At 39.2% G+C, this 22,469-nt stretch overlaps 1 protein-coding gene across 1 annotated transcript in view; it reads right to left on the minus strand.

Annotated features, from left to right (window-relative positions):
- Window positions 1–22,469, minus strand: part of LOC131344471 (mannosyl-oligosaccharide 1,2-alpha-mannosidase IA) — a 246,146-nt gene that overhangs the window by 42,153 nt on the left and 181,524 nt on the right. Inside the window, exon 4 of the mRNA XM_058376798.1 lies at window positions 17,132–17,212. Coding sequence (XP_058232781.1) covers window positions 17,132–17,212 — 81 coding nt within the window. The remainder of the gene's footprint in view (window positions 1–17,131; window positions 17,213–22,469) is intronic.

The following is a 22,469-nucleotide window of genomic DNA, read 5'->3' on the forward strand; positions in this document are numbered from 1 at the left end:
CATGCAAATTTCTATTCTTAAGGCGAAAATTTGTAAGGGAGGATTCGTATGATCCAGGAACTTAAATGTTGACTCATATTAGCACAATACGCACTGCCAGGCCAGTGTGGCATCTTGTTCATTCATCTCCACTGAGCACTTTATCCTGCTCAGGGATACAGTGGATCTGGGAACTCTAAAGTGAAGCCAGGATCACACCCGGGATGCAGCAGCAGCAGATCATTGCCAGGCCTCATGCTGTGATTTAAAGACCTGTGGCAGTCCCTTTCTATTAATACATCATGTTAAGGGCTTGGACACAATGTGCACAGATGGGCCGCTGTCACTAAGCGTACACCTGTATGGTAGGTGTTCCCGATAAAATAGCACCGGAGTGTACCCGTCGCTCTAACGTGTAATCATCCCTCGGATTTATGTGCAGGTACGAGCTCAAAGGATTATCAGTGACTAGTGCGAGTCTCATTATTCACCAGTCACGCAGAACACTGGATATAATAAAGCTCCACTGAGGGGACGGACGAAGAGAGATGAAGTGGAGACGGATGAAAGAGCGTGTCACCTGAGAGAGAGAGAGAGAGAGAGAGAGAGAGAGAGAGCTTGATAATAAGGAGGAAAGAGAGATGTAGAGACGAAAGGAAAACAGGAGGAGAGAGAAGCCGAAGCATCGAGCGGTAAAAGGAAAACTGAAAAGAGAGAGAGAGAAAGAGAGAGAGAAAGTGACTAAGAATGAAAAGAAGATGAACCACAGAGACGGTGAAAGCAAGTCTGGCAGTAAAGAGATGTATGAAGAGAAATAAAAGTAAAGCGATTGGACAGAAAGACAGAAAAAAGAGACTATGAGGAATGAAAGAATGATAAGGAGACACAAGCAGAGAGAAGATGGACAGAGAGGCATGTGAGTGAATGAAAGAAAGATAACACTGAGGAAGGAAGGAAAAAAGAACAGATAAAGAGAGGCGTGTGGAAGCAAGAGAGCTTGAATTGAAAAATAAGGAGAGCTGGAGAGTAGACTTGCGGGAGAAGACTGAGAGAAATGAGACAAGGTGAAGACAGAGGAACAGACAGAGGAAAGATGGAGGAATACTGTAAAGCTATTGCTGCACAGAAAGCAGCTGAGAGTTGACAACATAAAACATACAGTCATCCGGCATACAGTCAAACATCTCGCTATGAGAAGGTTTAGGTGGTCCTTTGGCATTCGTTATCATTACCTAGAGTTGCCAGATTTCAGCAAGATCCATCCCAAATACATGTAAAATGTTGCAAAAGAGAGATGTGATCTTTTATTTTTATTACACTTTTCCTGAACATTTCGGATCTACACACAATATCCACTTCATAATCCCCCTTTTCCCTGTCCCAAATATGTATTTTTTTTATTAATCTTACAACAGAAATGATTCTGTAAATCATAGAAACACTGTCTGCACTTATACTTCGCCATTGTTTGCAGAAACCTGATAAAGATAACCACAGATTAATCTTTAAACAATTTAATCTTTAAAAAATACACCGGAAAAAACATGGCAACCCTGTCATTAACTGTCCTGTTCACTGCTCCTTATTCACTGGAATCCCAAACTGTTTTTAAACTGGGGTAAGGAAACTGGTGTACCTGGAAAAAAAACCCTCAAACCACAGGGATAAAATGCAGCTCTGTGAGGCAGGAATCGAACCCTCGACCCTGAAGGTGTCCGGTAAGCATGCTAATCATATACCATATAAAATACCATATATGTACATGGTAGCAGCTTTTGGGGTGTCAGCCAGATAGACAGAATAGTAGTGACATAAAAATGAATCATTTTAATTTTAAAGAGGGCATGTGATGGCCCACTCTCATTAGTGCCAACTTTGTTACTCTGAGTTAGGAGGCGATTGCCGCTGAACAGCAGTCATGTAATGTAATTAGCCTGCTTTCGCTGTTTCTCCACTGGGGCTTTGGCTTTTAAAAGGGCAGCTCTATGAAATTACACATTAATTGTTCCTCTAGGCTTATAACCTCGCTTTGTTGTTGTTGTTTACTCGCCGACGTGTCAATGTCTGGAATATTAAATATTCCACGTGGGCCGTAAGCCAGTTGAGATTAAACGAGTCATTTTCAGGAGGTGTTTGAGTAGATGTGTGTGTATATACAGTATATACGTGTGTGTGTTCTGTAAGACCAGCTCTGGTAATTGAGGTTTAGATCTGTCTGTTCTATTGTCTCAGGCTTGTTTGCGATGCGTTCATGATTGTGCGCTTGTTTCTGGTCACTGGGTCATGCTTGCATCTCTGTTGGCACCTTTAATTAAAAGCTTTGTGTTTATATTGTGCAGTGTGTCACTCCTGAGCCTCGGATAGAAGTGTCTGATGAGCAAGCCAAAGGAAATATGAGAAATGTCTGGATGTTTGGAAACACCTCTACTCAAGAAAAAATGGTATCAACTATCATCATCATCATCATCTGTGACCCCTATTGGACCACTAACAAGATCTCGCCATGCATTTTGACCCCTATCCAATCATTCCAGTTGTCCCCAGGTGAGTCCCGTTTTTCCTAACCTCCAGGTTGTAATGTTAGGTGTTTCTTCATCTGCTACTTTTCCTCTTACCCTGTGGATTCCAGGTGAAGGTTTGCCATACTATGCTGGATGTAGGTTTGCAGAGGGTGTGACCAATCATCCCACAGTACCTCTGGAGACTCTTTAACTCTACTGACTCCTGTCCCATTCTGCCATAGGTTTTGGTTGATGATGGCATCAGGCCAGCGTATCCAAACAATCCTTTTGAGGCAGGTGTTGATGAAGGTTTGGAGTCTTTTCATGGTTACAATGGTAGTTAAACATATATGAGAAGTGGTAGCTCAGTGGTTAAGGCATTGGACTACTCCTTGGAAAGTTGGGCCCTTGAGCAAGACTATTAACCCTAAGGATCACCATTGGTGCCACTGCTGGGCCCTTGAGCAAGACCCTTAATCTTATGGATCACCATTTGTTCCACTGCTGGGCCGCTGAGCAAGACCCTTAACCCTAAGGATCACCAAGATGCCACTGCTGGCAACCCTAAGGAGGCCCTTGATCCTTCAGTTTAAAGGTCTTTCTCCGCAGTGGCACCAATGGTGATACTTAGGGTTATAGAGATATTGCTCAAGGGCCCAGCAGTGGCACCATTGGTGATCCTTATGGTTAAGGGTCTTGCTCAAGGGCCCAACAGTGGCATCAATGGTGATCCTTAGGGTTATAAAGATATCGCTCAAAGGCCCAGCAGTGGCACCAATGGCGATCCTTAGGGTTAAGGGTCTTGCTCAAGGACCCAGCAGTGGCAGCAATGGTGATCCTTAGGGTTATAAAGATATTGCTCAAGGGCCCAGCAGTGGCACCAATGAGATGTTGGTAGTGAGACTTGTGGCATCTCAGATGTTCTTCAGCTGCTTCCTTCGATTATTCGCTCTCCTACATCAGCATCTGTTCCTTCATGTTTGTAGACGATGCTGCCAGGGTAAGTGAAGCTCAACACCTCACCTTGTAGTGTGATGGGGATTGTATCGGCTGTTTTGCCCTTCAAGACCTTAGCCTTCTCTCTGTGGATGTTGACTTGTCTGGCTACATGCAGCTCATTTTAATAATCTGAATGTGAAGCCCAGAAAATCGACTGTGCAGAAGCTAACTCTGAATACGAATAACTTCCCTTGCTTAAATATTCACATATCTTCTGGACCTAATTCACTGACTGAATAGAGCCCTTTATTTTCAGTCTGATGGGAGAGATTTAGGGAATAGATGTGTGCGGCAAAATATACTGTATCACTGCTGTACATTAAAAAAAAGAAAAATGACCAAAAAGGTTGTATTTCTGGGTTTGATGATACACCAAACTAAATACATCAGAGCAAAAAAAATCCTATAATATGGTTGTAACTATTAATAAGAAGAATAACAATGAACTCTGTCACGCTTTCTCCCGGTCTCTCTCTCTATTATCTCCCTCTCCCTTTCTTTCTATTACTCTCTCTACTCTCTATATTCTCTCTCTCTTTCTCTCTTCCTGTCTATTACTCTCTCTATATACTTTCTCTCTCTCCATTTCTCTATTATCTCTCTCTCCCTATGTTCTTCTTTCTTTCTCGTTATTACTCTCGCTTTCTTTCTTTATTGGTCTTTATCTCTCCACTCTCTCATTTCCTTAATTATCTCTTTTTCTCTGTTACTCTCTCTACTCTCTCTCTTATTTCTTCTTGTCTATCACTCTCTATTCTATCATTTCTTTCTCTCTCAACCTTCTTTCTCTTTCTCTCTATTACTCTTTCTCTCTCCACTCTTGTTTTTTCTCTATCTGTCACTCTCTCTCTTCTTTCTTCCTCTATATTACTCTTCTCTCTCTCTCAACAATCCCTTTCCTTTTCTCTATTACTCTCTCTACTCCCTCTCTTCTTTCTTCCTGTCTTTTACTCTTCTCTTGCTCAACTTTATCTCTCTTTCTCTCGATTACTCTCTCTCTCTCTCTCTCTCTCTCTCTCTCTCTCTCTCTCCCTGACAGTTAAAATAATAAACTGTGATGTTTGAAAGTCAGCTCAGAGTCTGCAAGCCCTCCTACATACAGATCTTTTTATATCACCCGCATGCAATATTAATATTACAGTATTTCTATTCAGACTAATGTATTTTTCACTCAGTATACAGGTCAGAAGATCAGCTTGCCAAACGCCTCTGAAGGTCTCGGCTTTAGCTAGCCTGCTCTCTGTCTGCTGATTCTGAGCATCTGTAAGTGTTCAAGAAGTCAAAAGTTCACTTTCATAATATAATGAGTGAAGCTGCTGCCCTGTACTGAACAAAATAAAGCTTCTGACCTTGATATCCGGAAGATATTCAGAAGTAGACACCTGAACATCGTAATGAGATAGAGATGAGGTAGCTTTTTTTATGTGTTCAAAGTGATTTACATTTAAGATGTAGCCTTGAAAGGCTAAGTGTTGGGGAGTTGAGCTTGCTTTTCTTGTCCCTAACAGTCATTTTTTTATACAGTAACAGTTGTTAATCTGCTGAATGAGCTAGTACAAATCTTAAACATGGAAACAAACTGATTTACCATCTGCTAGCATTAATTACACATGGAATGGAAGCTGGACACTTCAAGGCCTCAGAAGATAAACTGCAAGCAACACAAGCAGCTGATCACCTCCTGGTGCAAACCTACAGCAATGAAATACAAACAATTTTACTCTTCAGTACCACGGACAGCTCCCTAAACTGGCTCTTTTAAAATTTCCATGATGAATGCAACCAAATACGAATATTCTATTCAGAAATAAACAGATAATAATCTTCTAAACAAATACTGATACAAATAGAGAATGTTTTTTTTTTATTTGTTTCTTTGTTTGATGTTGTTTGAGAAAGCTTCCCAGAAAATTTCACAAGGCATCTGCTTGGGTCTTAACATCTAGTTTAGAGGGAACAAGATCCCATGGAGCACAACAAAAAACCTGGCTCAGTGGGAGATTTTTACTTTTATGCAGCTGGATATCTGGCTTGTTGGTGCAAAGAAAAGAAACAATATATTAACAATTGTTAACATTAATGTGGGGTAGTTGTGTGCAGTGTTCTGTTCATTCATCTATTTAGTTATTTATTCATTTCAGTTTATTCAGCTCAGTTATTTGGGCTACTGATCAGAAGGTTGTGAGTTCAAATCCTAGGACCACCAAGATGGGCTCTGAGTGAGGCCCATAACCTCAGCTGTATACATGAAATAAATGTAAGTTGCCAAACCTTATCCTTAGTAACTTCCTGGTTAGAGCTCAAACTAATATTTTGTATGTATTTTGTGTAATAAATTAAACTGGTAAGAAAATATCCCAAGCAGATATGAACAAAAATAAGAACAGAACAGTGCTGCCAATTTTACTGCTGGATTTAATTATTCTGGTTTAGGCCACACCCACTTTAGGTTTAAATCTGATTACAGGTACGGATATTTTGCCTACAGAACAGAAACACACTGTGGCAGTGCTTTACACCCGTAAGACACATCAAGAAGAGGCACTGTGTAATGATACTCTCTGCCTAACACGTCGGCTGTGATGTTATTCTCTAAGTCGCTGAAGCTGAACTGACAGCAAAACAATGACTACATTTGGGGGAAATGAACAACCTAATCCTAAACAACCCTTCTATGAAACTCACCATTAATATATTTATATATTTTATCTACCTCTCTGTCTCACTGTAGCTCTACAATTACTGAAGCACATCTGTTTTTCAACCCCCTTTTTACCATCTAGTGTTGGATAGGGACCACCATGGCAGACCAGATGGTCCACTGATCATATCAGCATCCTCTCAACATCAATCAGAGTCGGACAGAATGGATTTTCAGGTACTCGGAATGGACTGGAGTGGCCCGAGTGACCTCTGACACAAGTGTCAGTCAGACAGTGTGGCTGAAATGCCTGTGTTTCCTGTCCATTTCCATTGGCAGACATTTTTTCCACCTTGTGACACTTAAATCTATACTAGGAAGCTTTCCTGATTTAAGGGTGCTGCTGGTTGCCATGGTTTCCCTGAGAGTTTTCAGCTAGTTCAGTGGTTGTCTTCACATAGAGGATTGTTATTTAATTGTGGATGATGTGTTTAACAGCAGTCAGTAAAACAATTATGTTGGAAAGAGCTAATATTCCTGTTCAAGGGAGCATGAGTTGTATCCCAAATGATGTACTATACACTATGCACTTACATTAGGCACTTTAGTGTCTAGTGTATAAATTTTAGAAGGGTAGTATTGTCTCAAATGGGCCTTCTGGTGGTCCAGAAGCAGGATCGTGTGCTTTCATTGCTGGGGCCTGGGTACGAATCCCAAGTAGGGAGGTAATCTAGCCATTGAAGAGTTAATTCTCAGTGCCAGTCCCAAACCCGGATAAAATGGGAGAGTTACATTGGGAAGGGAACAGGGAGCAGCCGAAACAAGAACAAGAGTATTGCCTCAAACAGAACACTAGCATTTCATTAGTTGATGGCAAATGGCATTCAATGTACATAACGTGACGCTGCTAGCTTTAGCAGAAAACAGTGACTTTTTAAAATATTAACTACAAAACATGAGCTAATTCAAAAGACATTTGTAAGACGTCTCGGTCATCTCGTTTTCTCATCCGGCTTCAATGCCTAGAAGCTCCGCCCCTCTTCTAGGAGCTATGAGTGTTGAGTGCATGAATTGCCAACACTTCCACAATCTTTTTCTGTTGAATAAGTAAATTATCTGGGCACCTAAATTACGATTATGAGCAAATACATGAGGATAGCCTCCTCAGACCCTGGCCACGGTCAGCTCCTTGCTTAAGGGATGTGGAAATGATCGAACTTACAGGATTTAGCGACGGCTCATCCTGTCATCCGACGTCTGTCTGAACAAATCAGGGCTGTAATTAATAGTCAGTCCCTTGGCTGCAAATTTACCCCATTCATTATTTAGCTCATAATGGACCTCAGCCCTCCTCTCCTTAGCGCATTGCTTTTATGTGCTTAATTAACATCCGATGTTAGTTAAACACTTCGTATTCGCACATCACACACACACACACGTGATAAACTGGATAAAGCAACAGCCCACATTTACACTATCCATCCATCCAGAGGTCTCTTTTGCACCTAAATCAATTGCCCAAAAGCAAATGCAAAAGTATGCAAGGCTTCAACGCATAATGCATGCAGCACACGTACAGTTCAGGTCGGTCCGACTGTCTCTGGAGGGTGAACCGGATCACTTTTTGAGTTCACGTTCCACCTCTCAGAGGCCATGACCATCTAATGCCTTCATTTAAAATGCAAGTGGAGGTGTAAGGAGTAAAATCTATCATGATGTACAAATTCCCTGGACACTCTATGTGCTAATACGGTAGAGGACACTGCACAAACTCTTATCCAGCAGGATCCGAAGGAAAAGTGCTGTCTGAACTGTGTCCATTTTCCCTCACTAATTTAAACCTCAGTTAATGAATAAAGTGCTAGGATACTGGGAAAGTTTGTCACTTATTTCCACACATGCAAAAATACCTCAGTTATATCACTTCACCCGAAAGAAAGCGATCCATCCCAAAACACTAAACGTGAATCAGCTTTGACGTGAATTTAACCGCAAGCCTACTGTTGAGGACTCGGATGCTTTTCTCGATTCGAACTCACTTTCCAGTCACTAGCGCAGAACCTCAGCCTAAATCAGTGTTACTCTCTCAGTGCATCCATCTCGCTTTCCTCCCTCTACTCACAAATCAGCCCCGACTACGCTGTGATCGATGACGCGTGCCTCCACCATCGATTGCTCTCCTGCCATCTAAAACGACGGCCTTTTCACCCGTAAACTGAGCTTCGCCTTCTTCTTTTTTCCCCCCACAAGTCGAGTCAATTGAGACAGGTTCTGACCGTCGTTTCTAATCATGAAAGATCGCCATAATAAATCGCTCGCTGCTTTCAAATCGTCACAAGCCTTTTTTAAAAGCAACAGCTGCTATAAAACAGTACGATAAAATAGCACTTGTGTATATAAATAGAAATAAATCTCTGGGGTCTCTATTTGACAGCTGTTTCTTCTATCAGGGGAGAATATAAATGTCTGTAATGTTTTCCTTCTCCAAAATGTAGTCTGTGATTAGGGTTAATGGCGCTGTTTTATAACACAGGTGTAGAAAATAAATCTCTCAGAGATAAAGCAACCAGATATCATTCATTTTCAGTGAGAGCTGGTAACGTGTGAGGATTTTAGCCAGTGACTAGATGTGGGCGTGTCCAGTGCCGTGACGGTTGAAAATTACGCAAATATGGAGCGACTCGGTGCAGAGACGACCAATGGGAGTCAAGACGCACGGGTAGAGCGCACGTGATCTGCACACTGAATTTTATACACGGACCACATCTCCATCTGTAATATTTTATGTTAGCAGCAAGAAAACTAATTTGTAGTCAAGTGGAATGCTGAGAAACATTGTTACCATGGCAACCAATCGTAGAAACGCTTCCTGACGACTGAAATGACTGTATATGTGAACATAGGTTTAGTAGAAGCTAAATTAAAGAAGTAAACATCAGTCACTAAACATCAGTCCTGGTTGGTCAACGTCCATCCATCACTTATCCGTCCGTCCATCCATCCAATCACCCATCCATCCATCTAATTATTCACCTGTCCACCCACCCATCCATCCATCCATCCATCCATCCATCATCTATTTATTCACCCCTCCACCCATCCATCCATCCATCTAATTATTCACCTGTCCACCGACCCACCCATCCACCCATCCATCATCTATTTATTCACCCCTCCATCCACCCATCCATCCATCATCTATTTATTCACCCATCCATCTGTCCACCCACCCATCCATCCATCTATCCATCCAACCCTCCATCCATCATCTATTTATTCACCCGTCCACCCATCCGTCCACCCATCCACCCATCCATCCGTCCACCCACCCATCCATCCATCCATCCATCCATCATCTATTTATTCACCCGTCCACCCATCCGTCCACCCATCCATCCACACATCCATCCATTCATCCATCTATTCACCTCATTTAAAGATGTAAAAAAAAAACAATTGTGGAAATTAGTACTTACTTTTTTCCCCTCCCCTAAAATATATGATCAAAATCACAAAATAACATTTTTTTTGAGGGAATCATTCAACACTGCCGATAATCAGCAATACTGGCAAAGCTAAAAACTAATCTTCTACTCCTCCACAGCCGTGAAAAGACAAAAACAAGAAAAGATTTGATTACGCCTCTCCAAAGTCTCCAAACAAATGGAGATCTGCACAATTGGTTTCTCTACACATACTGTGTTTCTGTGTGGATATTATTTATTTGAGACAAGTGTATGATTGAAGCTTTATGATGTAATACTGATGTGGCTGTATTTTAAGTAGAGGTATCTATCCATCCATTCATCCATTTATCTATCCATCCATTCATCCATTTATCTATCTATCCATTCATCCCTCCATTCATCCGTCCGTCCATCCGTGCATCCATCCATCCACACATTCATCCATTCATCCATTTATCTATTTATTCATCCATCCATCCATCCATTTGTCTATCTATTCTTCCATCCATCTGTCCATCCATCCATCCATCCATCCACCATCTATCCATCCATCCTCTATTTATTCACCCATCAATCCATCCATCTATCCATCCATCCATCCATCCATTCATCCAACTATTTATCCATACATCCAATCATTCATCTATCTGTCTATCTATTTATCCATCCCTCCATCCATCCATCCATCCATTTATCTATTTATTCACCCATCCATCCATCCATCCATCCACCATCTATCCATCCATCTATCCATCCATCCATCCATTCATCCAACTATTTATCCATACATCCAATCATTCATCTATCTATCTATCTATCTATCTATCTATCTATCTATCTATCTATCTATCTATCTATCTATCTATCTATCTATCTATCTATCTATCTATCTATCTATCTATCTATTTATCCATCCCTCCATCCATCCATCCATCCATCCATTTATCTATTTATTCACCCATCCATCCATCCATCCATCCATCCATCCAACCATCCATTTATCTATTTATTCACCCATCCATCCATCCATCCATCCATCCATCCAACCATCCATTTATCTATTTATTCATTTATCCATCTATCATCCATCCATCCATCCATTCATTTTCTAAACTGTTTATCCTACATGGGGTTGCAGAGAGCCTGGAGTCTATCCCAGTGGACTTTAGGCACAATATAGGAGACATGGATATCACTGGACAGGGTACCAACCCTATAAAACATAGGGCACAATCACACTCCATTCACACACTATGGACACTTTAGAGATCAGGTTATAACACAGCCTTTGGAATGTGGAAGGAAACTGGAGAACGTGCAGGAAACCCCTAAAACACAGAATCAAAGAATCCTCAAGAACCAAACCCCCAACCCTGGAGGTGCAAATCAAACATGCTACCAAGTACAGTGGGTATATGATATACTATAGATAGTACTATAGATCACTCTGATATGGGTTTTGTACCACTGATCTGGGAGATCAGAACAAAATCAAAGTTAGCAGAACACAAGCAATAAAAAAAAGCCCAGTAACTAAAATGAAACATCGCCTTTCAGCCTCAACCCTTTACTTATTTCTTTTTTTTTCATCTTAAGCAGGTGCTAAAGCCACAGTGTGAACAGCTGTCTGCTGAATCAAACCGGCCAATTAGTGCGCAAAAAGAGAAGAGCGAGACTCGAAAAAAAAGCTTCCAGAGGGACATCTGAGGACAAACTCAACCTCCCTTAGGGGTTTTACATCCGAGTGCACACACGGGTCATACTACTGCCATAACAAAAGCTCACTCTCTTATGTTCATGGGCAGGTGGAGACATAAAGAGACGGGAGACGTGGAAGAGCGCTATTGACTTAATTACAGAGAGAGAGAGAGAGAGAGAGAGTGAGAGAGAGAACGATTATACTATAGATATATATATTTATTATACTAAAGCAACTGGTAATGTTTAACCACCATCATAAGATTCGTGTTTATTTTTATTCAACCTATCATTTGATAATAATGTGAGGCAATTATATACCACAGGTTTATATCAATCCTCTCTTTCTAATATGTTATCGTTTCTATAGTAACCACTAATTCACACGACCGTATGGCAGACGCTCCACATAAATTAAGCATAATAATAAATAAATTAAACGCAACAAAGGGAAATGGAGAGGCTGGTGATGAAGCACTGTATAATTACAGTCACGGGAGTAAAACATTATAAGAGATGGTGTTTAAAAAGAAAATGAAAGAAGCTTCCCCTTTTCTGTTTTTGCTATATCTTTTTTTGTGAACTGATATTGCAATTAAGCTCGGCTGATCAATAAATCACCCTTAATGAAGCCCAATCAGATATCTACCCAGCATATACTCTCTCTATCTTTCTCTCACTCTCTTACTGTCGGTATCTTTATTTTGACCCGAGCCTCGACACACGAGACCCCCTGCACAAACCCCGCAGTCCAATTACCGAGCAACTAGCGAATAAAAAATAAAATCCAGAGCAAGAAGCTGAAAAGCAGCACTGTGGGAATGTCGGAAGCGTACAAACACAATGTTGCGCATGCATCCGTTGCATGACATGAAAGGAGTCTCACTTGTGTGATCGTTCCCAGGCAATTTTTTTCCCCCACTAAACAATAAGCTGTGTGTCAATCCCGCTGTGGATGTGATAAAAGCTGGACGTGATAAACCCACATTAGACTCGGGCACAGGCATGAGGTAGGATGACAAGAGTACAAAGCAAACGTCTGGCAACAAAATCATCTACTTATCTAGGTTTTGTTCTGGACTAGTGCAAAATGTCTTTTTACTGCTTGTTAAGTTGTGTAAACTTGATGACTTTCTAAAATAGTTCCAATAAACGATGTAGCACAGCTGATATTATATGGCCAAAAATTATGTGGACATCTGACCAACAAATCCATTTGTGCCAATTCCAAAACAATGGCATTATCAACGAGTCGGTTCTTCACTATTCAGCGAAGGCTTTTCACTAGATGTTGGAGTGTGGATGTGAGGATTTGTGTTCATTCAGCTACAACAGCTTTCCTGAGATTTGGCTCTGATGCTAATAAAGAAGGCTCCATTCGGCAAAAGGTGTTCAATGGGGCTGAGGTCAGGATTCGGGCCACTCATGTTCCTCAACTTGAGGGCTTTCAAGTTCTTTCAGTATTGTCTTATAGAAACAGATTTGGACATCTGTTCCAGTTCCTCTGTTCCTGCTTAGTTCCAGAAATGCTACAGCATACAAAGACTCTCTAGACAATTGTGGACTTTCAGCTTGGTAGCAACAGTTTGTAGGAGAACCATTTATGGGTGTTCACAAATGTTTAGCCATATATGTTATTTATGGACAAAGCAATAAAAGAAAAACTGTATGTGTATTTGCACTGGTTAATAAACAGATGGGCAACTGTGTCCTGTTCAGGTATCCCCTAGGACAAGAAGTGTTTCTTATAAATTTATTTAGAAAAATTTCCATTCTATATATTTGTCTTTCTGAATTGAATACCATTTTCTACACAGAACCACTTTCATAATCTAAAACCATTAAACTATTATTCTTTGTTAAATAGTGTTGCCAATTTCAACCCACTATCATACAACACCATAGACACATAAAGGTACTGGGGGTTGAATCTGCCTGTACTGCATAAATCTGGGGCGGTGGTAGCTGCTTATATGGTTAAGACTTTGGGTTGTTGGTCAGAAGGTCAGGGCCCACTGCCAAACTACCACTGTTGGGCCCTTGAACAAGGCCCTTAACTTTTACTGCTCTATGGGTATCATGGCTGGTCCTGCTCTCTGACCTCAACTTAGTTGAGTAGGGATCAAAGTACTCAAAGTAGGGATATGCAAAGAATGAATTTCACTGTGCTGTAATGTATATGTGACTAATAAAGGCTTCTTTGCCTTCTTCTAAAAATGCGCTGGAATATGCTAGTGAAAAAGTTCAACAGAAAGTAATGACCTGGCACTGAAACAGTGGCATAAAATGGTAGGCTCAAGTCAAGTGGATGTCAATTCCAAAACCAGGACTGACTGAGATAGAGTCAAGGCCAAGTCTTAAGTGGGTTCAGATCATGTCAAGATCGATACAGAAAACCATTAAATCCTTTTTAAGGCCAAAACTTTACATCAACTAGTTGGCTTCACGCACTATGCCAATGACTAGGATATTTTCTAGAGTTTTGGGGTGTGGCCATCCATAGCGGGTGGAGTTACATCTCAATCTCTGAAAGTCTGATCAATGTCTGATCAACATATTCAGTGTTGGTGTTCACTACGTAACTGATTTTTTAAATTTATTTCTTAGTTATAAACAACATGGAGGCCATCAATCAATCAGTTTTTAGGAGGCATTTGACAGGGTTAGAATTATAGTCATGAAACGTGAAGAGGGTTTAAATCAAGTCAAAATTGAGTCTAAATGAAGTCCAGAGCGAGACAAACTCGATAGAGAAAACCATCAAAATCCTTTCGATGGTTTTGATGCACTGTGACAGTGATTTAGCTGTTTTCCAGATGAAGGAATTGCTTTTTGTTAAACCTTGTTCACACGAAAGGAAACAACAACACAAAAGCTTTAGTTCTACATTATCTAATTCTCAGTCCAGACCAAGACCACATTTAGTGAGATCAATATATTTACATTTCTGGCATTTGGCAGATGCCCTAATCCAGAGCAACTTACATTTTTATCTCATTTTATACAACTGGGATTCAAACTCACAACCTTTATTTCAGGAGTACAAGGCCTTAGCCACTAAACTTGGTGGACCTGGGACTCAAACTTACAACCATCTGGTCAGGAGACCAACACCACTAACCATTAACCACTAAGCTACCACTTCCCATAAGAATGACCAAAGTCCAAATACAACTACTGTTTGAGACAAGCCGATACAGAAGCCCATATAGAAAACATGAAGGATGGAACCAAGTCCATGATTGGACTTGAGTCATATAGTCCTAGAGTCCATCAGATAGTGAAAACAATCAGAATTAAACACAAAACAGGTGAACACAATCAGGTAGCGAGCAATAGGATGGAGACGGGACTAGAACCAAAATCAAACCAAACACAAACACACGTTGTTCATCGCCATGGAAACTGTAAGATGAGAGAGGAACCTTGACAGATGAACAATTATGCTCTTTCAGTCTCCTGGCTTTTTGCCAGCATTTGTGCTTGAGTTCAAGCTAGTGGCACAGCATCATAAAGCGAATTTCATGAACGCATACGCAAGTGTTTCACTGGTCTCTGAAATCACAGAAGGGGTAGAGCACAAAGCTTTACATAAATCGATTCTGCTGCTCAGAGCGAGATGCGACAGAAAGATTGCTGTGCAAATTAAAACAGAACAGTGACCACCGGGTGTCTTTTTAATGACTGTCGCCATAAAACACCATGAAAGTGACAACTCAGAGTATGGGAACAATCGACCAGGACAAAATTATTGAGACGAGGGACGACTTCGCTTCCAATAACACTAATTCCTGCACCCCAAACAACTCGGCTGCCAGCAGGCGGGTGTTAATCTAATCTGTGTGTGAGAGTTACTTTCTCTGTTAAATCTGTTCAGGGACCACGGCATGTGAGGAGAAAACAGATGAAGGGATGAACAAGTAGCCGTACTGAAGCTCATCTCTTTTCTACAGCAAGGCATGAGAAATCATGGGTATGTATGAGTAAGACACCATTGTAAAGATGTCCTCGAAGTTTAGGTGTGGTCATCCAAAGGGGGAGTTACATTCAAATAACAGTTTCTCCGAAAATGTCAGACTGATCAGTGTGTGTTCTGAATCTGTAACTGGATTTCTAATCTATTTCTAAGTTAAACAACATGGCAGCCGTCAACAGTTTATAGGCATTTAGGAGGCATTTGACATGAAACATGAACACTACCTGGTTACTCTAGTTTTCTATGAATCTAGGCAAGTAATTGACCACGTCAGTGGGTGCTTGGACCCCACAGATCGCTGCTACATTTCTCCACCCACACATGTGACAGGCTCACAGAAGGAGGCTAAGCTATATTGACACTTCCATTGGAAAATGCAGACAACACACTCTATCTAGTGGCTGTGCGGGAAAACAAATCCATCGCCTTCAGAGACAAATGTCTCACACAATATACTTCTGTACAGTTCTAGACAGTGGTTGAGTGCCATACAGTTACTGTGTGTGTGTGTGTGTGTGTGTGTGTGTAGAGGCTGCAAACTGGGCATGATGCATCATCAGCCACAAGCCATTCTGATCTGATAAAACACTCCAGTGCAGAGATAACTATAAGGAAAACTGTTTTATCTCCAATCTCTCTCTCTCTCACACACACACACACACACACACATTTTACAGCTTAAAAGTAGGGAATTAAGTAAAGAATCACCTCTTGCTACCTGCTTCAGTGTCCATAAAAAAGCACAGAGTGTTTGTGTAGCTCTACTTTTGCTGTCAGCTGGATTTCCTAGCTTCAATGTATGGCAGGAGGGAAGGATGGAAAAAAGGAAGGAAGGAAGGACAGACGGATGGAATAAATAAAAATAAATAAATGAACAAAGGGAAAAAAGAAAAAAAAATTAATTAAAAATAAAAAAGAAAGAAAGAAAGAAAGAAAGAAAGAAAGAAAGAAAGAAAGAAAGAAAGAAAGAAAGAAAGAAATATTGATTTAATAAAAACAGTGAAAAATGGATGAATGAATAAATGATCGAACTAATGTAAGGAAAAAATATATACTAATTAACAATGGAATGGATAAATAAGAAGAAAGAAAGAAAGAAAGAAAGAAAGAAAGAAAGAAAGTGCTTTTTGTCATTAGTGTTACATTATGCAGGATAATGCGTTGTTCTAAGTAGCTGCCAAAGACTTGAACATGAATTAACTTCTCTGTAACAGCCATGTTTGCTGTGAATGTTCATCATAATTAAGCCTTTTAATTACTCAGTTTAAATTAAGTAATTAAATCATTAATTAAGCATCGTTAAACTACACAGTCTTTGTGTAAAAGCCTTAAATTTGTTCTTCCACTGTGTTTCTGAAAGAACCGCCGCTCTTCCCGAGTGGACTGCTCTCTCTCACTCCGGAGTAAAAGTCACCACTGTTCCCCTCACACTAAATCCCAACAGCATCCACTCAAAGCAGAAAAGCTGAAACGGCAGGAAAATCCCACACGTCTGTCTTCTTCTCTGACTTTTTCAGATTCTCACTCAATACATGTTAAGCTGACTCGAGAGGCTGTGTATCGACAGATTCCCCGGCCATTAGTTTCGGACGGGTATGATTTTTATCCTCTACAATGAAGCAGTAAGTCTAGGCAAGTTATGCCAGTGGATCTCTTCTGCTCCTGTGGGAAAGGATGAAGGCTTAGTCTGTGTGTGTGTGTGTGTGTCTGTATGAATATAAAAGTTCTTATTCATTAATATACAAAGTCACAGCGATGTAAAGTGGGCTTTCTTAAATAGCACAAAAAGCATTTGTCTCTAATGTTAAATAAAAAAGATTTTGATTTTTGGCCCTAGCTCTATATATGATGCAGGTTTTTCTGTTCTTACCTCTTCTCCGGTCAGGTAATATGCAGACAGCAGGCCTCCAACGTACCGGATATTCACCTCGAAGACAGAAGCCTCTCCACTCTGCAAAACACAAACAAATAAAAAAAATCAAGACACATTCCAAACACGCCACCGTTCTCACAAACACTACGTTCTAAACATGACACTATTCTCACAAACACTATATTCCAAACACAACACCGTTCTCACAAACACTACATTCCAAACATGCCATCATTCTTACAAACACCACATTTCGAACATCATTCTGACAAACACTATATTCCAAACACCATTCTCACAAACACTACATTCTAAACAGGACACTATTCTCACAAACACTAAATTCCAAACACACTACCGTTCTCACAAACACTAAATTCCAAACGCCATTCTCACAAACACTACATTCCAAACACACCACCGTTCTCTCAAACACTAAATTCCAAACACATCACTGTTCTCACAAACACCATATTCCAAACACACTATCATTCTCTCAACCACTATATTCCAAACACAACACCTTTCTCATCAATACTATGTTCCAAATGCACCACCATTCTCCCCAACACCACATACCAAACACACCTCCATTCTCACAAACACCACATTCCCAAAACACCTCCCTTCTCAACAACCCAACATTACATTCCCAACACATCTCCATTCTCACAGGCCCAACAGTGGCTCTCTGGCAGTCCTGTAACGTGGTCCTTCCACAGCCATCAAACGGAAAGTTTTATAACTGCTATATGAACGTTTTTCAGTCTCAAAACTTGTGCCATAACTCTGAAAGATTCTGTCTGAAACATTACAGCACATTAGTGGGTCCAATAGTGAGATAATTTCTCACTAAAATGTCCCGCAGGTTAAAGGATACTATTGATCTGCTCAGGCAGCTAATAATAAGCAGGAGGAATAATACAGCTTTCATAATGATTTATTAGTCCAAAGGTGAGGCCAGGAAGAGAAAACGTTCGTGTCAGGTTTCCAATTTTTTTTATTGCAGACTTTCCACACACATTATTTCATTTTGGATTCTTATTATCCTCTTAGCCAACCACCAAGTATGATATTACAGAACTAAATGTTGTTACTGCCACACTTTTCTCAGCCACTCAGCTTCAAAGCCCTGTTGCCCTCAAACACCCACCCGCAGTGAGCATAAAATTCAGAAAGTACCCCCAAAACACCAGCAACACTTGTGCAAGCACTTTATTGCATAATGATTCACATTTAGTATATTTACTAGTGAGTCAGGATCCATTCTAAGCACAAAGCTCTACACTTGAGGGTTAAGAGACCAATTGGATGCCTGAAGGTCCTGGGAATATCCTTAGAAGTCTTCTATTGTTTTTAAATTCTGTTTTAGAGCCAACTTAGGAGCCAGCCTCAAGGATATCTAGAGGCTTATATACTGTACCTAATTATAGAAATCCTGAAGCTAGTCAAATTCAAGCAAAATCCAACAATCTTCTGGACCACCATGAGTCACCAGAACAGCTTCAATGCACACTGACAAATCTTGGGAACTGTCCTGGAAGGCTGGACCAATGTTCTTCCAAAGGATATTTCCTCATACTGTGTTTTCACGTGTTATCTAACTTCACTCCAGATCTATTTGATTGAGCTGAGCCGTTGGTTTTTCCTTTAATCTGTCACCCATTTGTAGAATAACATACTTGACTAGCCATATATATATTTTTTTAAATCTCTACTTCTTTGATGCAGTCAAATGCTTTCCTTGGTCCACGTTTTCAATTTCTCAAAGCTATGCCCAAGTAAGCTGTGTGATATACGATACCGAGCAGATTTAAGGCAAGATGAGTTAATTGCCTCAATATGTCACCGTAATTACAATTGCTGGAGCTTGCCAAGGGCTGAGATGAAGTCGTGCTTATTGACTCGCAGCCTCTCAGAGGAGGAAGTCAGTGGGGACTTATGAAGATCCAGTTGGGTAGAATATTGCTCTCTGGTTTAATCTTTTTGTTTAAGGTAAAACTATGAGTTTTTTGTGATTTAGAAAAAGAAGGCAGTTCAGTATGTGTAATCATTATCTAATACATTCAGGTATAGGAGAGAGCGCACTAATAGTGCAATTGAGGTACTATAATTGAACGAAACATTTATAACTTCTTACTGGGGACAGATTTTGCGGATAGATTTGGAAATCAAACCTATTTGCCAATATTTTTATTGTAACGACTTCATGTGATTCATAAATAATAGATTTCTAAAAGGAATGGTTCAATACAGTACCTAAAAAGGTTCTATCACTTACTTATGGATCCATAAAATCATTCTTTTTATTCTTCTTAATAAGGTTTCATTAAAAAACCCACAGGGGTCTCAGAATCCAAGTTAGATGGTTATTTTCTGAAAATTTAGGGGGTTATTATTTTAATTAGAATTATTATTATAATTAGAATTAGATACAAATTCCAATACAGCATTTTTCCATCAGTTTAAATTCATTTCAACAAAAACAGCAACACTGTGTTATGGAAAAATATGTGTATATAGTATGGATAACCAAAGAACTCCTCCTGCTTACTGAAGTGAAGATTCTTTGCTCTCCAAGGGTTCTACATAGACCCTTTTTGGCAAAAAGGTTCTATTGGCCAAGTACCGAACCCTAGGGTTCTACATAGAACCCCAAGGAACCTTTTTTTTAAGTGTAGAACTTGTTTAAAGAAGTAAGCCAAGTCAAGATAAATGGAGAGCCTCAAGGTTCGGTTTTAGGTCCTGTGTCGTTCCGGTTTCTTAATGCTTCTCTCCCCAGATAAGTCTAGCTCTGACAAAAAAATTGCTGAAATTAGGCACTGGGTTAGACCATAATGGTCATCCATAAAAGGAAAAATAAAAACTAAGATATTTATAGTGTGTGCAAAGGGCAGGAAGCTAAGAAATCTGCCATACCAAGTTTTATTGTCGCTTAAACACTGTGAAGCCAAGTGCTTCTAAAACTGTAGGAGGTGAAATTGCGAATATTCACCTCCCACTGCTTCAGAAGCCCTTTTGCTCGCACAGTTGATGAAGGACTTCTGTTTTAGGCAAGTTCTTTTTCTGGGCACTGTATTAAGTAAAGAATAAAAACACAACAGGGTGTAGTGTTAGAGGAAACTCAAAAAATCACAAAGCCTGCAGCGTATCCCACAGTGGGAGATTTACAGAATGCTGCAAAGTGCTGACACTGGAGACTCCTTCCTTCTCCCTTTTTCTCCTTACAGAAAATGGCACCATATCATGTAGAGAGTCTGCCATTCAGGTGACAGCGGATGAGTTGTTACTATTGAAACGATAACGAATGAGAATGTTAAGCCGTGTTGCAGGGATGTGAGTCCAGTCAAGCGTGATAACATGCATGTACCGTGTGACTGCGAACACAACGCACAGTTAGGGAAGAAAGGGAAGAATAAAAAAAACAAAACAAAACGAAACAGTGAGATAACGTCATAAATAAAACCAGCATGGCTAAAATTCCATGCTGTTAGCTCGGAGTCGCTAGAGTGTTTCATGGCTTGCGTGCATGTTGGTACAACAAGGCACAGATGCCACTAATACGATGCCCAGTTCGGTTTGGAGGACAGGCACGATGCCGGCATCTGTGCTGTGTACTCATGAGTTAACAAGATTACTAATGAGAGCAGTGGGAAAAACTCAAGTGCACAAAACAACATTTTTGCAAAAACAACAACAACAACAACAAAAAACACAGCAACTGCACTAGCTATGCTGTGTAGTGGATATAGTGCACGTTTGATATTTATTTATTTATTAGTTTGTTTGTTTATTCATTCATTCATTTATTTATTGATTGATTTTTTACCTATTTATTTATTTATTTATTTACTTAATGTATTATTTTGTGTAAGTTATTTATGTATTTTTGTTTGTTTATTTATTTATTTTGCTCAATCGTCTTTCTTCATCTCAATTTATATAAATAATACAGCTTTACTTAATAAATATTAATCAATTATATTTATTTATTTTTTAGAATTTTACTATTTATTTAAATATTTAAATACTATTTATTATTACTATTTATCTATTTATTTATTTATTTATTTATTTTTCATTTGTTTTTCTACAAAATAAACTAGTGAAGAGCAACGTTTGAGAAGACTTTTACAAATGGTAAAGAGTAAAGATCATTCAAAACAGCTAAAAATCTTAATTCTGCTTAAAAAATGTTCAACATTTATGAAAATTTCAGCCCTGTACCTCATACAAGCCTCCAAATGTACATAAGCACACAAAAGACACTGTTTTCTTTCTTTTTTTTTTTTTTTTACTATCGTGCTATAATAAACCATCTGTTTAGAGACCAAACTGTTCTCCGACATCAAGATTAATTAATAATCAGCACACAGGCATTCTATTTAGTATTTATTAGCTATTAAATATTACTAGATTCATGATGAAGGAGTTACCTTGAGATCCATCAGCATGTTCCCGAGCCTGGGCTTGGGTCATACGTACGCTGTATCACTCAGTGTAAACACGACAGCTGATGAAAGGTTGGCTGGCTTTAATCTGAAGGCTGGGGAAGTAATCGAGCCATTGACAAGAGCAATTGAGCAATTTGCCCACTGAAAAATAACCATGTTGAATATAAAGCTGGCGAATGGCATTGATGGCAATCATAATATAGCTCTTCTGAGTAGAGCGTCCAGATGGCATATTTCATCACATAATGGAAGTTGATTCATACTAAAGTAGAAAGAAAAGCACTTTTAGATATCATTTGGAGCAAATACCGACATTCAGATTTATTCGACAGAAAGATGATTTTTTTTTTCACAGCGGCTCCCAGTGTGGTGGGATCACATGCTTTAAGAAAGTGATGGGTTATAGATTATGTAGAAAAATATAGACTAGTTCATGCTTTAAAATGATCGTAATAACTTAAAAATGTAATAAATGTATTTCTTACTAGTATTTGTGATTAAACAATTATTGATTGTTAAATAAATAATATTTTTCAGAGATAATTATTAATTAATAATTATCAAAAAACATTATTATTAATATTATTTAAGTAGCTATTTTTATTATATTATATTTATATTATAACAGTGTGGAACTGGATCATCCTTCATTCTTTTTTTTATTATTAATAATACTTTTTTAAAGAGATAATTATTAATTAGCAAAAAAATTGTATTATTATTATTAAGTAGTTATTTTATAGCAGTACGGAATTGGATCCTCCTTCATTTGTTCATTCTTTTTTTTATTAATAATAATTTTTAATAATTAATTAATTAATTAATTAATTAATAATTTTAGATAATTATTACCTATTAATTAGCAAAGATATTATTATTAT

Source organism: Hemibagrus wyckioides, linkage group LG23 (assembly GCF_019097595.1).
Source record: "Hemibagrus wyckioides isolate EC202008001 linkage group LG23, SWU_Hwy_1.0, whole genome shotgun sequence".
NCBI lineage: Eukaryota > Metazoa > Chordata > Actinopteri > Siluriformes > Bagridae > Hemibagrus > Hemibagrus wyckioides.